At 45.8% G+C, this 21,045-nt stretch overlaps 1 protein-coding gene across 3 annotated transcripts in view; it reads right to left on the reverse strand.

Annotated features, from left to right (window-relative positions):
• Nucleotides 1–17,128: 17,128 nt before the first annotated feature.
• Nucleotides 17,129–21,045, reverse strand: part of CNTLN (centlein) — a 424,230-nt gene continuing 420,313 nt past the window's right edge. For all 3 annotated transcript variants that reach the window (XM_040360158.1, XM_040360150.1, XM_040360168.1), the window contains one exon: nt 17,129–17,418. In XM_040360158.1, the coding sequence (XP_040216092.1) occupies nt 17,314–17,418 (105 nt within the window). In that variant the 3' untranslated portion in view covers nt 17,129–17,313. The remainder of the gene's footprint in view (nt 17,419–21,045) is intronic.

Genomic DNA, 21,045 nt, shown 5'->3' on the forward strand with positions numbered 1-21,045 from the left:
AAATCTTCCGCCTCCACTGTCTCCGGTATCCCCCGGAGCCACAGGTTGTTGCAGTGGCTCCGGTCCTCTATATCCTCTAGGTGGAGTTGGAGGGCAATGGCGGTGTCCCGATGCTGGTCTCTAGATCGTTCCAGCTCTGACACTCGATGCTCCAGTGCAGTGAAAGAAGCCTCCCCCGAGGTTACCCTGTCCGTCAGGCTGGAAACATCACCCCTCACCTCCTGGAAGTCACGCCGATGGGTTTCCTCCAGGCGGAGGATAAGCGCCTCAATATTCGACCTAGTGGGGAGAGCCTGCAGCAGTGCGCGGATGTCTTGGTCCTTCGGATTACTCCCGGGGGATTGTGTGGGGTTTGCCATGTCTGGATGTGATGTCCCCGGTACATCAGGTAAGCAGTCAGGAGAGGTGGGGGTGTCGGGAGGCGAGTCCCACTCACTCTGTTCTTGGGCCTCTATAGGATCACCACGTGGGGTGCCTCGTGGTGCCACCGCTCTAGCCCCCGGAGAGTTCTTCTGTTTCAGCTTGAAGTAGCGATGTATATTGCTCGAGGAAGAGCTTGAACGGGTCACCTTGGTTGCTGCTCTCGTCCTATGCTTTTTGGTCGATGGCATACCGATCTAAGTAATATATTTGCTGGTAATGAAAGGCCGGGGCCGGGAGCTCTAAGGAAAAGCAGCTTCACTCAGCCACGCTCCCAGGGAGCTTTTCATAGAGAAGGGCATATTCAGCCCTGTCCCAAAATCCTGTCCCATCAGTATAGTCAGGATGGAAATAACTGTTGAACAAAATTGCTGAACCAGTGCTGCCCACTGGTTCAGCAATTTTGGTTCCCGATTGTCCACATTTTTTGAAAATAGGTGGGAGGATATCCAGACACAAATCTAGCAATTCTAACAGGCGCCATATACCACTGTGTCAAAACCTTTAACTAGATTCTACCACAAGCACTATTTTACTTCTCTTTTCAGGAGACTTCAAGACATGTTCCTGGAAGGTAAAGCATTTCAGTACACAACAGCCTGACAGAAGGAAGGATCCGTCAGCTAGTCAACATACCATTTTTTTGCATTGGGATACACCGTCTACACCAAAAATGTACACCTAATGCATTAAAACACACGAATTGCAAGTATTCCCAACGTCATCTTTCAGCATGGCTGTTTCACATATAATTACCTGAGCTTGCCATCTAGTGGAAATTGATGAATATGCAGTTTATATTTTAAATCACATATAGCAAAAAATATGTGCACAACATGTCTTAGTGATCTAACGGAGGCTAATCACAACAAAATCCTTTTTTTTTTCATAAAGAGCCATCATATTAAAAAAATTAACACATTTTGAAGAATCCATCAAATAATGCAGATACACAATTTAATACACTAACAGATGCTTTTGTTTTATTACACTGTGTTACAGCTCCCCATTGTGGGCGTTTGATGTTTGTGTACATATTAAAACATACTAAATAATTATATCTAGTATGTTTTACTTAAGTTAGACAACCAGGCACTTCTTTTTGCATGATGTCCTTGTATCAAGTGTAATCCATATAAGAAGAGTACTTCCACATTGCAACAATGTTATGCATTGGTGTACCTGAAATTAAAATGTGGTCTATGAACATAGTTAGGGAGAATAAGAGAATATTATATGCCTAATTAAACACAAAGATGAAAATCTAAGCCACTTGTTAATGACATTCATTTCCTCAAGAATTATTGCATTATACTACATGTTTTCACTATCCGTGTATGATCTACTTGTAATTTATTAATTCACGAATCACAGCAGAAAATGGCAATGGAAAAATCTTTGTTTCAGTGGAATTACCTCCACGTTCAAGGTTTTGCCCCAAAATTAATTCTGTGCAAATTTGGAGTGCTGGTTGGGGAGGGGATGGTGGGTAGAATTCTTAATGTCACCATAGATTTGGGTGTTCTACTTTCTGCAGTCACTACTGGTCAGAGTCTGCAAAAGACTTGAAACTGGGGCAGAGGTTCACCTTTCAGCAGGACAACGACTCTAAATATACAGCCAGAGCTACATGGTTTAGATCAAAGCATATTCATGTGTTACAATGGCCTATTAAATTCCAGACCTAAATCCAATTGAGAATGTGTAGCAAGACTTGAAAATTGCTGTTCACAGATGCTCTCCAACCAATCTGACAGAGCTCGAGCTATTTTGCAAAGAAGAATGGGCAAAAATGTCAATCTCTAGATGTGCAAAGCTGGTAGAGACATACCCAAAAATGACTTACAGCTTTAATTGCAGTAAAAGGTGGTTCTACAAAGTATTGACTCAGCATCCCCAAACTGACAAACGGGGCCTTCCCCACGGTTTACCACAGCTTTTCTCTCATTTCTAAGTCCAAGGGGGTGAGAATTCTTTTGGCCAAGTCGGTCCCTTGAACCTTTGAAGTGCAGCGGTCAGATGAATTGGGTCGTTTCCTTCTGCTAAAGGGAAGGGTGTTTGACAGACAGATCACCTTTGCCAACGTCTACTTCCTCAACGTGGATTACACGCAATTTTTGCGGAAGCTCCTCCCTGAAATTTTGGAGTTCTCAGAGGGGCTCTTCATTTTTGGGGGAGATCTCAACTTTGCTATGGATCCCCTTCTTGATGATAAGTAAATTATAGAGCATGCAATTCTATGAGATTATGTCCAACTGCATCTGTATCCCTATATGAAGTTATAATCAAAAGATCCCCGAAACCGGGGTATGGTGTGGGATTTTAAAGATGCAAGTTGGAGTATTCAAAATGTTATTACCATAAGTAGAAATACTTTAACCGAAACCACAAACTTCATGGAAAAATAATTTATTCATACAAATAATTTTAGAAAAATACACGTCTAAAAATAACAAGAATGCAACTTTTACAACTATGTGCAAAATAGCTTCCTTGTGGGACCCTTGTTAACAGTCCAAACTACCTTGTGGCTCATGGCTCTTCCCACCTCTCATCTCAAGCGCCTCAAGGCGGACCTGCATACTTTGAATTTGATTCAAACAATATAGTAAACTGCACCAAAAATATTAATAATATAAAGTCCACATCAGTCCTTAGGATGACATAAAAAAGTTGTATAATGTCCCAAACATACACCAGTGTTAAGCACGTAGTGACGTCACCACGTAGTTTGAGGACGGGCTTCTGTACTTTGCCAGCCGGCAAGTTTTTATGCGTTATATTTCTGCTTTTTTGTAAGTACATTACTTTTAATAATTAAACCAAAAAGACGGTATCACACTATGGTCCTTCTCCTTCCTTTCCACGATACCTAAACGATATCACGGACCTTACGCTACGCTGAAGGACCTTATGACACGCTGCGGAACATCCTGGGTGTTAGTCTGCTTCCTGGTTAAATTACTCTGCATGCAAGCCAAAGGCCGCAGCTGGGTTATAGCCGAATATGCTTTTGTGCTTGCCTTCGGGCACGTTTATTGTGGTAATCACTGCGGTGTCACTCAACAGATTCTGTGTGATTTATGGACCACTGTACTGCTGATGGACTTCCTTGAGTTGTTATTTAACTAGCTGCTTAACACTGGTGTATGTTTGGGACATTATACATCTTTTTTATGTCATCCTAAGGACTGATGTGGACTTTATATTATTAATATTATTGGCACAGTTTACCATTTTGTTTGCTTATATATGCTGTGTGTATTCCACTTTTAAGCTGCTGCCTTTTATCCTGTCTAGCGCAGTTTTCCTTTTTTCTATTTTGCATTTGATTGATCCCTGGAGGTTGTTGCACCCCTATGACCGTGATTACTCTTTCTTCTCCCCGGTGCATAATACCTACTCATGGCTAGACTACATTCTGATTCCGCGTAAGGACATCTCTAGAATGGTGTCTACTAGTATCAATGTCATCTCCCTCTCTGACCATGCCCCGATCCATATGACCCTTCAACTGGGACAGGTGACGCAAACTCCACCTTCCTGGAGGTTGAACGAGTCCCTGCTTCAGTCGGAGGAGACCTGCTCTGAGCTCTTGACCACCTCCCTGTGTGAGTACTTTGCCATTAATGAGGCCTCAGTCACCAATCCGTTAGTGTTATGGGAGGCCCAGAAGACGGTTATTCGGGGTGCATTGATCAAAATAGGTGCACGTCTTAAGAGGGAAAGGTCCTGCCGCACAGAGGAACTTTTTGCCCAGCTACGTAGTCTAGAGTGTTCTCATAAGGCCAGTCTTACGCGCTCCACGTATCAGGATCTTCGAGTTCGTGAGGAGCTCCGCGTGCTCCTATTCCACAGAACGAAGCAAGAACTAGCTTGGGCTCATCGTACCGTATAAATTTTCCAATAAACCGGGCACATTGTTGGCTAGGGCACTGAGAGGCGCACACACACAAAAACCTATATCTCCCACATTATGGGTGCGGCGGGCCAGAAGCTTCATACTTCCTCTCTTATAGCGATGGAATTCAGATCCTTCTATGAGGGCCTATACAACTTAGACTGCTCCCCTACTTCGGACCCCCCTCTTGGAAAAACGGTTACTCAGTCCTATCTTGCTTCCTCAGGCATGCCCTCTCTCTCCAGTGCAGTTCAGGAGAAGTTGGAGGAGCCTATTACGATGGGGGAATTGGGGGTGACCCTGGCCAGTCTAAGCCTAAGAAGGCCCCTGGTCCGGACGGCCTCACCCCAAGCTATTATAAAGCTTTTTTCGAGACCCTTTCTCAACCACTGGTTTCGGCATTAAACTCGATTACGCAGGGTGAGTCCTTCCCAACTGACACACTGAGAGCTTACATCTCTCTTATTCTGAAGGAAGGAAAGGACCCGCTGCCAGGGCCATCTTAATAGCATCATGTGCCCCTGGGCAAAGTAATGCACTGGGGCCCCCTACTAGTTTTCCCCAATTTACACACCTACTTTCAAGAAATAAAGTATAAATAGTTGATAGAGTTAAACATATATTCATTAGTACTTTCAATAAAATCTATTTTACAAAAATAAAACATTCCATTAATCAAAGACTAGTCAACACAAAGGGCACAGATCAGGAGGGCACAGTATAGGTTCTGGGACACTACCCTATTGGGATAGTTTAGTAAAAAGCGTGACTGTCCCAGCAAATCCAGGACAGTTGGCAAGTATGATGTAATGCAAGATCATTGTGGGGCCCTCCATGTATCTGGGGCCCCTGGGTAGTGCCCAGGAGTGCCCTTGTATTAAGTTGGCCCTGCCCGCTGCGTTGCGGAAATTACCGTTCGATTGCGCTCTTAAATACAGACTTTGTTTGCAAAAATGTTGGTTACTACCACATATCTCGTGTCTTGTTCACAGAGACCAAGCAGGCATTGTGCCCCTTTGGCGAACCGCGTGATAATACTATCTGGGTGGTGAACTTGATATATGCAGCCAAATCCTTGAATCATCCTCTTCTCTTACTGTCTACGAACGCAGAGAAAGCCTTTGACCGGGTAAACTGGTCCTTCATGCGAGCCACTCTAGAACATGTTGGTCTACGGTCCTCCATGCTGAGCTGGATAATGTCCATTTACTCGAACCCTGAGGCCGCGGTCAAGGTAAAAGAGCGAGGCTCCACCTTAGTAATCGGCTGTTCTCTCCCGCCCCCCGGTTAAGCCATATCAAGAGATTGTGGTCTGTCATGATGGTAAAAGAGCGTCCATACACGTAGGGCTGCAATTTCTTTAAAGCCCAGACTAAGGCCAAACACTTTTTCCACGGCAGCATATTCACGGGGGGACCAAATTGCAGCTGAGATATGCCACCGGTTTGCTCTTCCCCGTCATCACCAACTTGACTTAGTACAGCTCCCAACCCAAACATGGAGGCGTCTGGGTCCCCATAGGAGTGGGGTTGCCTTGAAGTTGGCTCTGGCGTCGGGTGGTCACAGCCATGACGGCCTCTGGGGCATATGAAGAAGTTAAATGCCCCAAATTGTTCAACAAAAGTACTTCTGCGGATAACTCGTGTAGTAATCCCACTCGCATTTGTCGCTCCCCTGAGCCCCAATCCAAAAGGACTTGGGCGGTGGATAAACGTAGCACCTTGCCCCCTGCTACCCTGACTGCAACAGTCTGGCCGGTCCGGCCCGAATGGGGAATCATGTGAGGCTGGATGAAGGTAATCGTAGCCCCAGAATCGAGGAGTCCCTGGGCCGGCTGCCCATTAACCGATACTGCCTGACGATGGTGTTGCCGATTATCTCCGGCAGAAGCTTGGACAGGATCAGCCTCAAAAAGTTTGCTGCACTCTTCCTGAACATCTCGATGGTTGGGCTCGTTCTGGAAGCGATGAGCCGCTGGTCTGAATGGATGAGCAGTCTCTCGGTATCTTGTGGATCGGGTAGGGAAATATCCATGCAGATGACCAGTTTGGTTACAGGTATAGCACTTAGGTCTGGTAGGAGGATTGGGTCGGGCTGCGGGTCTGGATGGATGAGCAGTCTCTCGGTACCTCATGGATCGGGTAGGACAATATCACTGCAGATGACCAGTTTGGTTACAGGTATAGCACTTAGGTCTGGTAGGAGGATTGGGTCCGGCTGGTAAACTGGGCCGAGATAGGGGATAGCGCTCGCTTTCGCCTGACCTTCGAGAGTCCAGATATTCTTCGGCCAAAGTAGCCGCTTGCTGTACAGTCCGTGGTCGCTTATCTCGCACCCAATCCCGTACTACCGGAGGGATGTGGTTAAAGAACTGTTCTAAGGCCCCGTACAGACGACCAAACATGTCTGCTGAAACAGGTCCGCGGACCAGTTTCAGCAGACATGTTCGGTCGTCTGTACAGCCGAGCGGACAGGATTCCAGCGAACATTTGCCCGCCGGGCCTTTTTCGAGCGGGCAAATATTTCTAAACATGTTTAGAAACAGCCCGCTGGAATCCTGTCCGTCGGACATGTTCGGTCGTCTGTACAGACCTACCGTACATGTCCGAGCGGCCGCCATCCCTCGCATGCGTCGAATGACTTTGACGCATGCGTGGAAGCATTGAACTGGCAGGGCCGCGCACGTTGCCGCGTATCGAGTACGCGCGGATTTCTGTATGATGGTGTGTACAGCCATCATACAGAAATCTCCGGGCAGACGTACGCTGAAAACGGTCCGGTGGACCGTATTCATCGTACATGTTTGCCTGTGTGTACAAGGCCTTCCATGTGTATTCCATCACATGGAAACTCTATGGGTGACATCACTCCCAATTAATTTCACAGCCCTTGTCCTCTGCAGAACTTCGGCCGCTGGAGACCTGATCAGCTTCAAAAAAGGTATGTCTAGAGATTTCTTCTTAACAGGGCTAGATAGGTTTGTGTTAGATTGTGGATGTCTGTAGATACAGGGATTTTAGTTTTAGGGTGGATCTACTTTAAGCCCCTTTCACACTGCCGTGACTTCACTGGATTTTGACGCAATTTCATCGAATGCCTGTGTAAACTTGAGGTCTATGGACCTCAACTCGCATCAAAGTCAGAATAAATTAGTACAGGAACTATCTTGAAGTCAGTGCGACTTGAAGTCGCACAGATATGAATGGTACACATTGGAAATCATGTGGTACTCCTTGTCATGCGACTTTGTAGTCAAGTCTCATAAGTGTGAAAGGGGCCTTAATCACATTGTATTTGTCTATTGTTGTGACTTAGGAAGAGGGGAGACACAGGAAGTGCCACCTGAGTGTAGTATGTTAGATACAGTTTATTAGCATGGTAAGTAATGCACTTGCAGGAAGCAAGATAAAAACAGGCTCATCTGTATGGGGATGTGTAGATGTAGTCTGGCATCCAAGACGAGCATCCACGGGTATGGCAGATGTTAAGGGAGCCGCGATCCATCTTGTGGCCACCAGGAAGTCGGCCTGGGCCAACGTGGAACACAGGGAAATTACATCACCTGAAGCAGAGAAATATCAAGGGAAAAACGGCTGGGCAAACAAGGCTACGCGCTCGGAGCATCAGCTCCTTCTACAGGTCTAGGCCGACTTCCTGGTGGCCACAGGACGGCTTGGGGCTTCCTCAACATCTGCCATACCCGTGGACACTTGTCTCAGATGCCGGACTACATCTGCACATCCCCATACAGATGAGCCTGTTTTTATCTTGCTTTCTGTAAATGCATTACTTACCATGCTGATAAACTATCTCACATAATACACAGCGTCTCCCCTCTTTCATTTTGTTTACAGAGCTGGCTTTTCTCTGAGGACAGCTGCCGCCTGTCACCTCACTTTAAGGGCTCTTTCACACTGGTGCGTTTTTGCAGCGTTTTCGCGGTAAAAATAGCGCTATTAAAACGCTCCCCATGCCCCTCTCCATTGAGATGAATTAAAAACGCGGTAAAATCGTGGTAAAAACCAGTGTTTTACCGCGATTTTAACGCTCCGTTTTTACAGCGTTTTTTAATTCATTTCAATGGATGGGGCATGGGGAGCGTTTTAATAGCGCTATTTTTACTGCAAAAACGCACCAGTGTGAAAGGGCACTAAGAACTGCTTTTTATGGACTTATGAGCTGTTATTGTTCATATATTGCCTACTGTATTTCTGCATGTACACAAGTGTTTGCACTTAGTTTTTTTTCCTGTCATTTATTGTTGTGACTTAACTGTACTTCTCTATGCCTTGCAGGCAGATCATGCCTGGTGAGAGGGGGCAGCAGGGTGCTGTACATATATTTCTGAAAACATCTCAGAACCCTGCCTTAGTTCTTCTCTCTAGAGCCTTCAGCCCTGCTTGTAAGTGCAAAAGCTATACAAAAATCTAAATACAGTCCCAGTATGAAGGAGGGGGCAATCAATTTGTATGTGGAGCACCCTAGGTAGCTGGGGCTAGTGCAAAGATTTTTGTCTGCATAGAAAAAAGGTGCATTTTGACCTCCCCCCGGATCCTCCCATCACCACCATGCTCTTGTCACACCCACCATTGTGACTGGAGGGCATTGTGATTGGAGAGGGGTATATGGCAGCTTCCAGGCAGGAAGCGACTCTCTTACCTTACCCGGCAGGAGCAGTCTGGAGGCAAGAAGCAGGAGCGGGAGCAGGAGTCCGGGAGCAGAGCTGGGAGGTGGAGCTGATGGAGTAGCTGCAAAGCATGTCATCGGTTGCTAGGACACCAGCGGTTCAAGCAACCAATGGCTGCTATTCTCCTGTCAGATTCAGGATCTACGACACATGGCTATTATGACTGCCAGAAACGCCTAGCAAACCTGGCTGGGGACCCCAATGCTCACACTGGGCATGGCTTCTTCTATGATGATCTGCCCCCTCCTGTGACAAAGACACACTGATCACTCCTGACACAGGTGAGGATCAGTCTTCTGGGGTCATGGTGCTTGGGGATGCCTGTGGGGGGGGGGGCAGTGAAATCCAAATCCCCAGCCACCCCCCAGCAAGTGGCTGGGGATTTGGATTTCACTGCTCCCTCTATCCTGGCTTCCTAAGTCACCTTATTTTGGTGCCAGGCCTGATACCCCCCATCTGATCAAAACTTCCCAGATACCCCCACTCTGATCACAGCCCCCAGATACCCCCATCCACACACACACACCTTGGGAATGACCAATTTAACCAGTCCTGCAGCAGCTCCGACAGATGGTGTCAGTGGATAGGATCTGGTGGCATGAGTTGTAGCTGTGTCCCAGGCAGGCAGAAGATCTCCAACATGATCTTCGGAGGCAGCAAACAGCAGAGAAGCTCCTCCACCCTGACCTTCTCTTCCTCCTTCACGGGCCCTCTGCTAGCACCCCCTGGCCTGACCCACCCCACACAGCCAGGCACACGCCACCATGACCAAAGCCTGCTTGATAGTGGGCCCCCTACCCTCCCTGCAAATACCTAAGATCCGCCCACCACTGCATGCCCCTGGCATTCTTGTGGATCCGCTCTGACATGCACACCACCACACTTGCCTTCTGAGCTCTTGGAACGGCCACAATTATTTCTAAGAGAACCGGTCTAAGAAACCGGAAGCAACAAGTATCTAGGGCCAGATTCACAAAGCACTTACGCCGACGTATCTAAAGATGCGCGGCGTAATTGAAAAATGCGCCGCGCGCATCTTTGCGCCTGATCCTCAAAACGAAATACGCCTGAAAAACAGATTTTTCCGTCCGACGTAAAACAATTACACCGGCGCAAAATACGCTAGACACACCATTGATTTTCTATGCTAATATGCAAATGAAGGAGATAGGGCGATCCACAAAAGTACGCTTGTGCGGCGTAGGCTACGCCCTGTGCGCATCTGCTAGTTTCACGGTGTAAAGTTACACCTTATAAAAGCTGCCCTAACTTTACACCAGCCGTGTAAATGTCAGCTAAAGCAACACCGTTAGGGAAGAGCTGAGCACACACACTTGGAGGACAACAATCTGTATGCCAACATGACAGGGGCATTCATGCTCATAGCTATACTAGTGACTTTAGTAACCGAGGGTACCCCCTCTTCTGAGGGAACAGCAGCCAGGAGACGCCTCGCAGAAAGCATCTTTGCACAGTAAACACACACATTAATCATGGCACAATGAGAATGCATGCATGCACACCACTGTGGTCCCTAGCACAGACACATCACATCCTCATCGAATTGGATTAGACCCAAGTACCCCCCAATGGTACTAGGGAGCAGCAACGCCCCACCACGGCTCCAATTATGTCACTGTGCATTCATACACCATTCACATGGACCTGGGATCACTTCTCTCTGGTCCTGGGGATCCCTACTCCACCAAAACTGAGGGTGACACCCTTTTTCATCAGGAATGTCACCCCCACATTCATACATCATTCACACACATAGAACAAATCATAATCACAGTATAATTAAAAAAATTATAAAAATAAAAAAACAAAAGTGCAACCAAAATTAACGGCGGCGGCGTGAGCTACGCCTGGGCCGGCCACCGCCAACCAGGGGAGACTCATGGGGGGAGCAGGGGAAGGAGGAGCCTCCCCTGGTGACTGTCCTCCTGCTGGCCTGCCCTCCAAGGCCACGGCGATCCTGGTCAGACCCACAGTGAGGGCAGCCGTATTGGCCTGGACAGCCTGTGTGTTTGCGTGGACAGCCTGGGTCAGGGCACTCACCTCCAGGGACACGCCTGCTGTGGCGGTCTGCAGGTCACAGATGCAAGTGATGACCGCCAAGGAGTTTGTGCCCACATCACTGACCGAGTCCTTAATTGAGCCCAGGATGTCCTCCATCTGGGCCAAAGTCCTGGAGACCTGACCCAGATGTTGGGTCTGCCGGGCCTGGTCCCTCCGCAGATTGGCCGGCAGAACCTCGGCCACCTCCCTGGTCTTCTGGGTAGCCTTCCTGCCTGCAGCTGAGGCTTGTGGCCTGGGAGGAGGGGAGAGAGAGACCCTTGTGGGGGGAGCCCTGTTGAGGGAGGAGTGGGAGGGGCTACCCCTGATGGAGGCGTGACTGCTGCCAGCCTCAGGGGGAACCACATCCAAATTTAAAAGGATTTCCCTGGCAAGGTCATTCCGATCATCCCCATCCTCCTCCCCCTCAACCTCCTCATGATGTGAGGTGTGGCCACTCCCCTCCCCTGAGGACTCCTGCCCTTCTTGGGGCTCTTCTGCAGTCTGTTGTCCGGGGGTTGGTGCAGACTGGCCTGATGGCCCAGCAATCTCCTGGCCATCTGTGGAAGACACAAAACATTCACAGGTTGGAGGATCCACACACTTGGCACATATTCCCTTCCCCCACCCACACATGCTACTCACCAGATTTAAATAAAAAAAAAAATATTACCTGTCCTCACGCCCCTCCTCGGAGTCAAAGCCAGGCAGGCCCACCACTTGTTGTCTGTGGAAGCACCGGGCCACTGCCCACTCCTCCTCAGTCAGCCTGACAGAGCAGGGTGGTCCTCCGCCAGTGCCTGTGGCATGGGCATTTATCTTGGCCATCTTGTCACGGACCAGGCTCCTGAGATCATTGATCTTCTTAGCTATCCCACTGGTGGTCCTCGTCTCCCCCCCTCCGCATTGATCTGATCCGTAATCTCCTGGATGATCGCCCTCTTCCCGGCCGGGGGGGTGTCCCGGCTCTCAGGGCCATGTAAATATCGCCCAAATCGGGTGATGGCCCTGGCATGTATTTGCTTTTCTCTCACCGAAAAGTTCAACTTGCGTCTCTTTGGTGCCATCTCACCCAACACTCGGCACCAAACACACACAAAAAACAAACACAACAAACAAACAAACAAACACACACAGAACAAACACACACAAAAAGACACAGACCAAACACACACAAAAAGACACAGAACAAACACACACCAAAAGACACAGAACAAACACACACAAAAATCAAACCGCAAACACAAGACACCAAAATCAAACAACACAAGCAGACAGCTAATACAAATTCAAAAACAAACACAGAAAAAACAAACAGAAAAAACACTCAGAAAAAACACACAGCTACTACAACCTCCTACTACAATAAATCTTTAATCTAACAATACTACACTCACCAACAAACACCAACAGACAACAGAGCAAAAGCAACTTGCTTTAGGAAAGGGGAACACATGGATGTACTTTTGCAATGGAAGTGCGTTTGTGTGGGGCTATTTATACACAGGGCGTATCTCACTAAGTCTGCTTGGCCTTTTTCCTATCTCACTGATTGCGCCGGCCCGAGTTCTGAGCATGCCCAGTGAGGTGCAGATTCGTGCGCGCATGCGCAGTATGGCCGGCCCTTCATTTGCATGGGGTCACCGCTCATTTCAATGGAGCACGCACACTTCCTTCCCACTTGCAATAACCCCGCCTTACGCTTCGGTATTTACGTTACGCTGGCGCACATTTGGACGCAAATGCTCTGTGGATACGGCACTTACGTCACAAAATTCAGCCGCCTTAACTCAACTGACATACGTTAGGACAAACTAAATTTGTGCCGCTCTACGTGAATCTGGCCCTTAGTCACTTCTGGTTTTGCAAGATGTAAACAAACCATGACTGGTTTGAAAAAAGCATTGCATCATACCGATCTTGGTAGTAGAGGAGAGATCTGGGATCTAATAGACGTCAGATGTCTCAGTAATGAGGACCTGCCACTGCCTATTGCTATCACAAGGGATGTTAACATTCGTTGTGATAACAATAAAAGTGATAAAACTTTTTTTTTTAAAAGGTACAGTGTTAAAAATATTTTTTTTTTTTTTTAAGTGCCTCAGTTCGCCCAATGCTCATGAATGCACACATTTGTACGTAAACAGCACTACATGTGGGGCATCACAATGAATGTCAGCTAGAGAGCAATAATTCCAGTACCAGACCTCCCGTGTAAATCTAAAGTGGTAATTCATAAAGGCTTTTAAAGCGTCACCTATAGATGATATAATGTACATAGTCTGTCGCCATTCCATGGGCATGCGCAATTTTAAAGCGTGACATCTTTGGTATTTATTTACTTGCCGTAACATAATTTTTTATATATTACTAACAATTAAGTATTATATTGTGTTTTTGTGCATTAAAATTTATTAAAGTGTATTTTTCCCAAAAACTATTTTTTTTTAAAAAACCTCTGCGCAAATATCATGTGACATAATAAAAAAATGACCACCATTTTATTCACTAGGGCCTCTGTTTAAAAAATATATATATATATATATATATATATATATATATATATATATATATATATATATATATATATATATATATATATATATATATATATATATATATATATATAAATATTTGTGTGTTCTAAGTAATTCTTTAGCAAAAAATATTTTTTTTTTTATTCCCTCTCAATACGTGCTTGGGTTGTATGTTGTTGTTTGTATATAAAATAAATAAAACAATTATTTAATAAAAAAAAAAAATACAGATTTTTACATGTATGTGAGAAGTGTCAGAAAAAGGCCTGCTCTTCAAGTGGTTAAACCTTTGCAAACTCCTGAGAATGTTTAGACAAGTCAATGGCATACTTACCTTAGAACGAAGCTCCAGCAGCCCGACCCAGTCAGCGCTGAGGCTGCTGACGTGTTGCCTTCCACTTCTTCCGGGGTCGATGGCTCCGGCACTGTGAGTGGCCGGTGCCCCAATTACGTTCCAGCACAGTACGCCGTACCTTCGCTGCGCATGCGCTGCTGACTTCAGTGGCTGTATGCAGGGTGCATATCTCCTAAACCAGGGGTGGGGAACCTTTTTTCTGCCAAGGGCCATTTGGATTTTTGTAACATCATTCGGGGGCCGTACAAAATGATCAACTGAAAAATTAGCCTGTTAAAGCGGGGATTAAACGTGTCCCCCCCCCCCTGCATCACTGGACCCCTTTACATTACACAGCACCCTGCATCACTGGACCCCTTTACATTACACAGCACCTTGCACCTCTGGACCCCTTTACATTACACAGCACCCTGCATCACTGGACCCCTTTACATTACACAGCACCCTGCATCACTGGACCCCTTTACATCACACAGCACCCTGCATCACTGGACCCCTTTACATTACACAGCACCCTGCATCACTGGACCCCTTTATATTACACAGCACCCTGCATCACTGGACCCCTTTACATTACACAGCCCCCTGCATCACTGGACCCCTTTATATTACACAGCACCCTGCATCACTGGACCCCTATTACATTACAAAGCACCCTGCATCACTGGACCCCTTTATATTACACAGCACCCTGCATCACTGGACCCCTATTACATTACACAGCACCCTGCATCACTGGCCCCCTTTACATTACACAGCACCCTGCATCACTGGACCCCTTTACATTACACAGCACCCTGCATCACTGGACCCCTTTACATTACATAACACCCTGCATCACTGGACCCCTATTACATTACAAAGCACCCTGCATCACTGGACCCCTTTATATTACACAGCACCCTGCATCACTGGACCCCTATTACATTACACAGCACCCTGCATCACTGGCCCCCTTTACATTACACAGCACCCTGCATCACTGGACCCCTTTACATTACACAGCACCCTGCATCACTGGACCCCTTTACATTACATAGCCCCCTGCATCACTGGACCCCTTTATATTACACAGCACCCTGCATCACTGGACCCCTATTACATTACAAAGCACCCTGCATCACTGGACCCCTTTATATTACACAGCACCCTGCATCACTGGACCCCTATTACATTACACAGCACCCTGCATCACTGGCCCCCTTTACATTACACAGCACCCTGCATCACTGGACCCCTTTACATTACACAGCACCCTGCATCACTGGACCCCTTTACATTACATAGCCCCCTGCATCACTGGACCCCTTTATATTACACAGCACCCTGCATCACTGGACCCCTATTACATTACAAAGCACCCTGCATCACTGGACCCCTTTATATTACACAGCACCCTGCATCACTGGACCCCTATTACATTACACAGCACCCTGCATCACTGGCCCCCTTTACATTACACAGCACCCTGCACTGTGCAGGACAATAATACATGAGTTACCATGACCATTGACCAGTGCAGGACATTTACCTAGGGTTGCCACCTGTACGGGATTGACCAGGACAGTACGGGGTTTGAATCATGTGTCCGGGTCTCCTTCCACCTTCTACCCGGACACATGATTCAAACTGTACTGTGGCTTAGCTGGTGGAAGAACATTAGTAGTTAAAGTTGGTAGGGGAAAGTTCTTATCCTTATACAGCAGTTCCGACAATTTAATCTGAGCCCCAATGTCCTCTTCTATACAGATACACTGAGTAATGTAATTGCCGGGATCAGAAGCACAAGGATTACTCTGCAGGGACTATTTGATGATTTTCGGGCTCAGGCGGAGTAATCCTTGTGCAGAGGTTCTCGGCAATTGCATTACTCAGCCAGGGTATCTGTATAGAAGAGGATGTGGGGAGATTAGATTGTCAGGACTCAGAACTGCTGAATAAAGATAAGAACTTTCCCCTAATGACATTGTGATTTTTTTTTTAATATGCAGCATGGGGGGAGGGTGTAAATGTCCTGCACTGGTCATGGTAACTCACAGTGCAGGACATTAATACATGAGTTACTATGACCAGTGCAACTGTGTAGGTAGGACATTTACCCCCCGCCGCCATGCTGAATATTAAAAAAATCACAGACCGTCATCACAGTTAATAATCTTCAGACTGCATAATACAGAATGATGCAGTCTGAAGATTATTAACTTTGATGACTGTCTGTGATTTTTTTAATATGCAGCATAGCGGCGGGGGGAGGGGGGTAAATGTCCCGCACAGTGCACAGGACATTAATACATAAGTTACCATGACCAGTGCAGGACATTTACCCCCCCCCCCCCCACATGCTGCATATTAAAAAGAGCATATTCATCATATTTACATTTAATATTTTTCAAATGTAAATATGATGAATATGATCTTTTTAATATGCAGCATGTGGGGGGGGGGGGGGTAAATGTCCTGCACTGGTCATGTTAACTTATGTATTAATGTCCTGTGCACTGTGCGGGACATTTACCCCCCTCCCCCCGCCGCTATGCTGCATATTAAAAAAATACACCGTATGTCATGATGCCGTCAGCATAATATTTATGGCTTACTTGCTGCTTAGAAATGGTTCCTCGTCGGTGGTGCTGGCTCGTCCTTTTTAAGCTCCTCCCATCAGTGCCATCCCAGCCAGCCTTGAATGAGAATCCCCGCCCGCTGTGAGTGACGTCACGCCGCCTGGACGGGCGCCGCCGCCGGGCGGGGCTGTAAACGAAGGGGAGCAGCTCATCAGCTGCAGTACAATGATCCTATTGGCTGGAGGCTGGCGCTGGCTAACTGGGGCGGGCCGCAGGAGCGGAGTAAATGTATTGCTAAACACACGGACAATGAATGAATGATCGCCATGATCATTCATTCATTGTCAGTGCATTTAGCAATACATTTACTCCGCTCCATAGTGACAATCGGCGGCGCTGTTTTACGATCCCATGGGGGGCCGGATGGAATGATCTCGCGGGCCGCAAGCGGCCCGCGGGCCGCAGGTTCCCCACCCCTGTCCTAAACCATACAGGTTTAGGAGATATTCATTTTACCTACAGGTAAACCTTATTATAGGCTTACCTGTAGGTAAAAATGTCCAAGCGGAGTATACAACTGTTTTAAAAAATACATTTAAAAACAAAGAATACACAGGAATGTATGGTTTATTGATCACAGATACAAAAAATAAATACAAGTATGCTATACATCATGTAAAACATAAATATGTATACACTGTTCATATTTCATTTACATGACTATTTAAAAAAATAACTTAAAAACTTTACAGGTGCAGAGTGAATGTTGCATACTTCTTGAGGGCAGATTTCATTCACTTGGGGTCTCTCCCCTTCATCAAAGCATATTCTTCTACAAGTCTCTTTTTCTCACTGAGCTTACGTCTGACAAGGTCCATTAGGTACACTGCAAAGGGAACCTGGAACACAGAAAAAAAACAGACTATTGAAACTCGTTTGGATTTCTACTTGGAACCACTTGCCTTAATGTTTTTATTGGACACGTCACTGCTAGAGTTTTTAGCTCTCTCCATTCTAAAATGAAACTTGTTCAGACAGAATATGGATACTCCCATTGCTGACCTTTCCGCGCGAGAGTGTGATTTGCCTGGCCCCAATGCTGATGCAAGAACTTCCATTAGTTCTTGAGTGACTGACCTGGAATAACTATGCAGACCAGGGATCCTGACTTCACTCTGACTTTCTAATTTGCATGCTTGTTCCAGGTCAATGGCTCATGGTAAAAAAAACAAAGACAACTGCGCAACAATTACACTGTGGGAATGTTGCAGCACATATACACTTGTTTTCCTTGAGTGTAAAAAATAAAGCTGGCCATAGATGGTGCAATTCCGTGGTTGCAGGAAAGAAAATCGCTTGATTCCCCCATCAAAATAGTCCGTTGATGGGGGAATCCCTCCCGTGGAGCTTTGGTGCTCTCCTGCTTTGGATGGGGTGGGCATCCTGGCTGGGAGAACACACAACAATTATTGCTGGTGGCTATAGCTGCTGGCAATAATTGCATGAAAACTCCTACAGGCTGGTTGTATCAAAGTTGATCGATCAACTTGGGTTCAATCAGCTTGCACATACATGGTTCAAATCTTGGCTTGTTCCTGCTTAAAGTGGAAGTAAACCCTCCTATCGTTTTCAACCAAGGAAGCTGCCATGTTGGCATCTGTTTAATTTGAAACTGCCATGATGCTGCACATGTGATCAGTTTTGACACCAGCCATTGGATGGTTTGACAGTTTGGACGAGAGCACAAGCAAATGTGACAGCTAGCATTTCCGGCATGCCGGGAATGTTAACTGTTTTTTGAAACTATCAAATCGATGGGTTTACTTCCGCTTTAAGCGACAAAGATTTAAACGGTTTATGGTCGGCTTAAAGAGGAAGTAAACCATGATGGGTTTTACTTCCTCTTTATTTCCCTGCAAAGTTAAAGCATAATGGGCTACTATGCATTGCAAAGTAGTCCATTACGTGTCATCTAAAAATGAAGCCTACTATGTCACCAATGTCCCCACTGGCTGGAAGCATCCATCTTCAGCCCCCTTCCTTCTGGGGCCGCAGACTCCTGCTCTGTGACTGGCCGGAGTCGTGCCCTTTCTAAAATATGCATGCACCGATGACGTTGGCACAAGCGTATATTGTAAATATCTCCTAAACCGTTCAGGTTTAGGAGATATTTCCAGCACCCACAGGTAAACCTTAATATAGGCTTACCTGTAGCTAAAAAGTGGTTGTACAGGGTTTACAACCACTTTAAGTACACTACTGTGATCCAAACGAGATGTATGGGCAAAAAAGCTTTGACTATACTTCTCTTTTAAGGGCAATTATGCCCGGCATAGCTTAGTGGCAGATGAAGACCTTCAGTGTCCCTGCAACTAATCCAGCAATAGAAAAAAATATATGTATAGCCATGAATATATTCATTGCTACTGTATATATGTCCCAAGATGGGAGCTCTATTATACTGAAGTTAGGGACCATACCTCACAGAGGGTCATCGATAAGGGATTGTGTCTTCCACATATACAAAAAACTCTATTTTTAATGTTAGTCAGCTGATAAGAGTGAGGATAAATGTTTGTATTGTATTTTACAGTGCAAATAGACAGATGAAATATTGAGAACAGTTATTTGTGGGAGCACATTAGTGACAGCTGCAACAATTTAAGGTTTTATTATTATTTTGATTTTTTTTTGCATAATAGCGTGCAACTACTTCAATTCTACATTGATAACAGTACACTCCTTGTGTGCCTGACATTTAATGACAAATGCTAAGATTGAATAACAGTTATTGCACTTAGTCACTAAGAGGTCCCTCTTGTAGCTCATATACAAATCTCTACATTTAATAAAACAAAAACTCATAACATCTAGCTTTTAACAATGTAAAAGTCTTATCAAAACTTACTTTAAAAGGTAAACACTGACATTAAGTGCCGGTTCACACTACTGCGACTTGGGACTTGTGTCGCCCCAAGTCACGCAACATGAGAAATTCAATTGAAGTGAATGAGAACCGTCTTAAATGTACACTATTGAAGTCGCTCCGACTTCAGAAAAGATTCCTGTACTACTTCAAGGCAACTTGTAACCATTGATTTCAATGGAAGTTGCCTCCAAAGTCGGATCCCCTGTCTTATTTGAAGCAACTTTACAGGAAGAGAAAATCGTTTTCTCAGGCAAACCCCTCCCTCCCACAGAGCGGATTGTTGTTTGATTGGCCACTGGCAAAGTTGCCTGTCCTGGAGGCGACTCAAAGTTGCCTTGAAGTGGCCTCAAAGTTGCCTCACAAAGTCGTGCCGACTTTCATGTTGCTGTAGTGTGAACCGGCACTAAAGCCAGCCATAGATGGATTGAAATTGGATCCAGTTTCAAACCATTTATGGGAAGAAAGGTTATACAGATATACCAACGACTTCTGTACAAGTGCCCTTTTGGATTTTTTATGCTTGATTAGCACCATGGGGTATAGCCAGCAGCGCTGATCAGTGTATTCTGGTGGCGGGTGAGTCTCCCCACTATCATAATACTAAGGCTTAGCGGGGAGTATTCTTCATCCATATTGAGTGTGTAAATGGGGAAATTTTGTTTTTTTCAACCTGCTGGTTTAACGAAAAAAAAAAAAAAAGATTCATCTATGACTTAAAACATGTGATCACTTTAACCACTTGCCGACTGCTGCCCGCCGATATAAGTCGGCAGAATGGCAGTGGTAGGCAAATGGACGTACCTGTACATCCCCTTTAAGAATACGTGACCGTGCCCATGGGACCTGCAGATTCTATGTCCGCCGGTGTCCCGCGATCGGGTCACAGAGAGGCAGAACAGGGGGATGCCTGTGTAAACAAGGCATTTCCCTGTTCAGCCTAGTGACAGGACACTGATCGTCTGCTCCCTGGAATCGGGAGCAGCGATCAGTGTTGTGTCACAGTAAGCCCCGCCCCACACAGTTATAATCACTCCCTAGGACACGCTTAACCCCTTCCTTGTTCCCTAGTGGTTAACCCCTTCCCTGCCAGTCACATTTATACAGTAATCAGTGAATTTTTATAGCACCGATTACTGTATAAATGTGAATGGTCCCAAAAGTGTCCGATGTGTCACAGTCACAATAAAAATGGCTGATTGCCGCCATTACTAGTAAAAAAAAAAATATTAATAAAAATGCCATAAAACTATCCCCTATTTTGTAGATGCTATAACTATTGCATTTTTTTTAACCAAAAATATGTAGAAGAATACGTATTGGCCTAAACTGAGGAATATATATATTTTTTATATATTTTTTGGGGATATTTAGTATAGAAAAAAGTAAAAAATATTGCTTTTTTTTTTCAAAATTGTCGCTCTTTTTTAATTTATAGCACAAAAAATAAAAACCGCAGAGGTGATCAAATGCCACCAAAAGAAAGCTCTATTTGTGTGAAAAAAAAGGACTTCAATTTTGTTTGGGAGCCACGTCCAGGGCCGCTTATAGAAATCACGGGGCCCCGTACAGCCTACCTGACGGGGCCCCCGTGCACAAA

Source organism: Rana temporaria, chromosome 1, assembly GCF_905171775.1.
Source record: "Rana temporaria chromosome 1, aRanTem1.1, whole genome shotgun sequence".
NCBI classification, from domain to species: domain Eukaryota; kingdom Metazoa; phylum Chordata; class Amphibia; order Anura; family Ranidae; genus Rana; species Rana temporaria.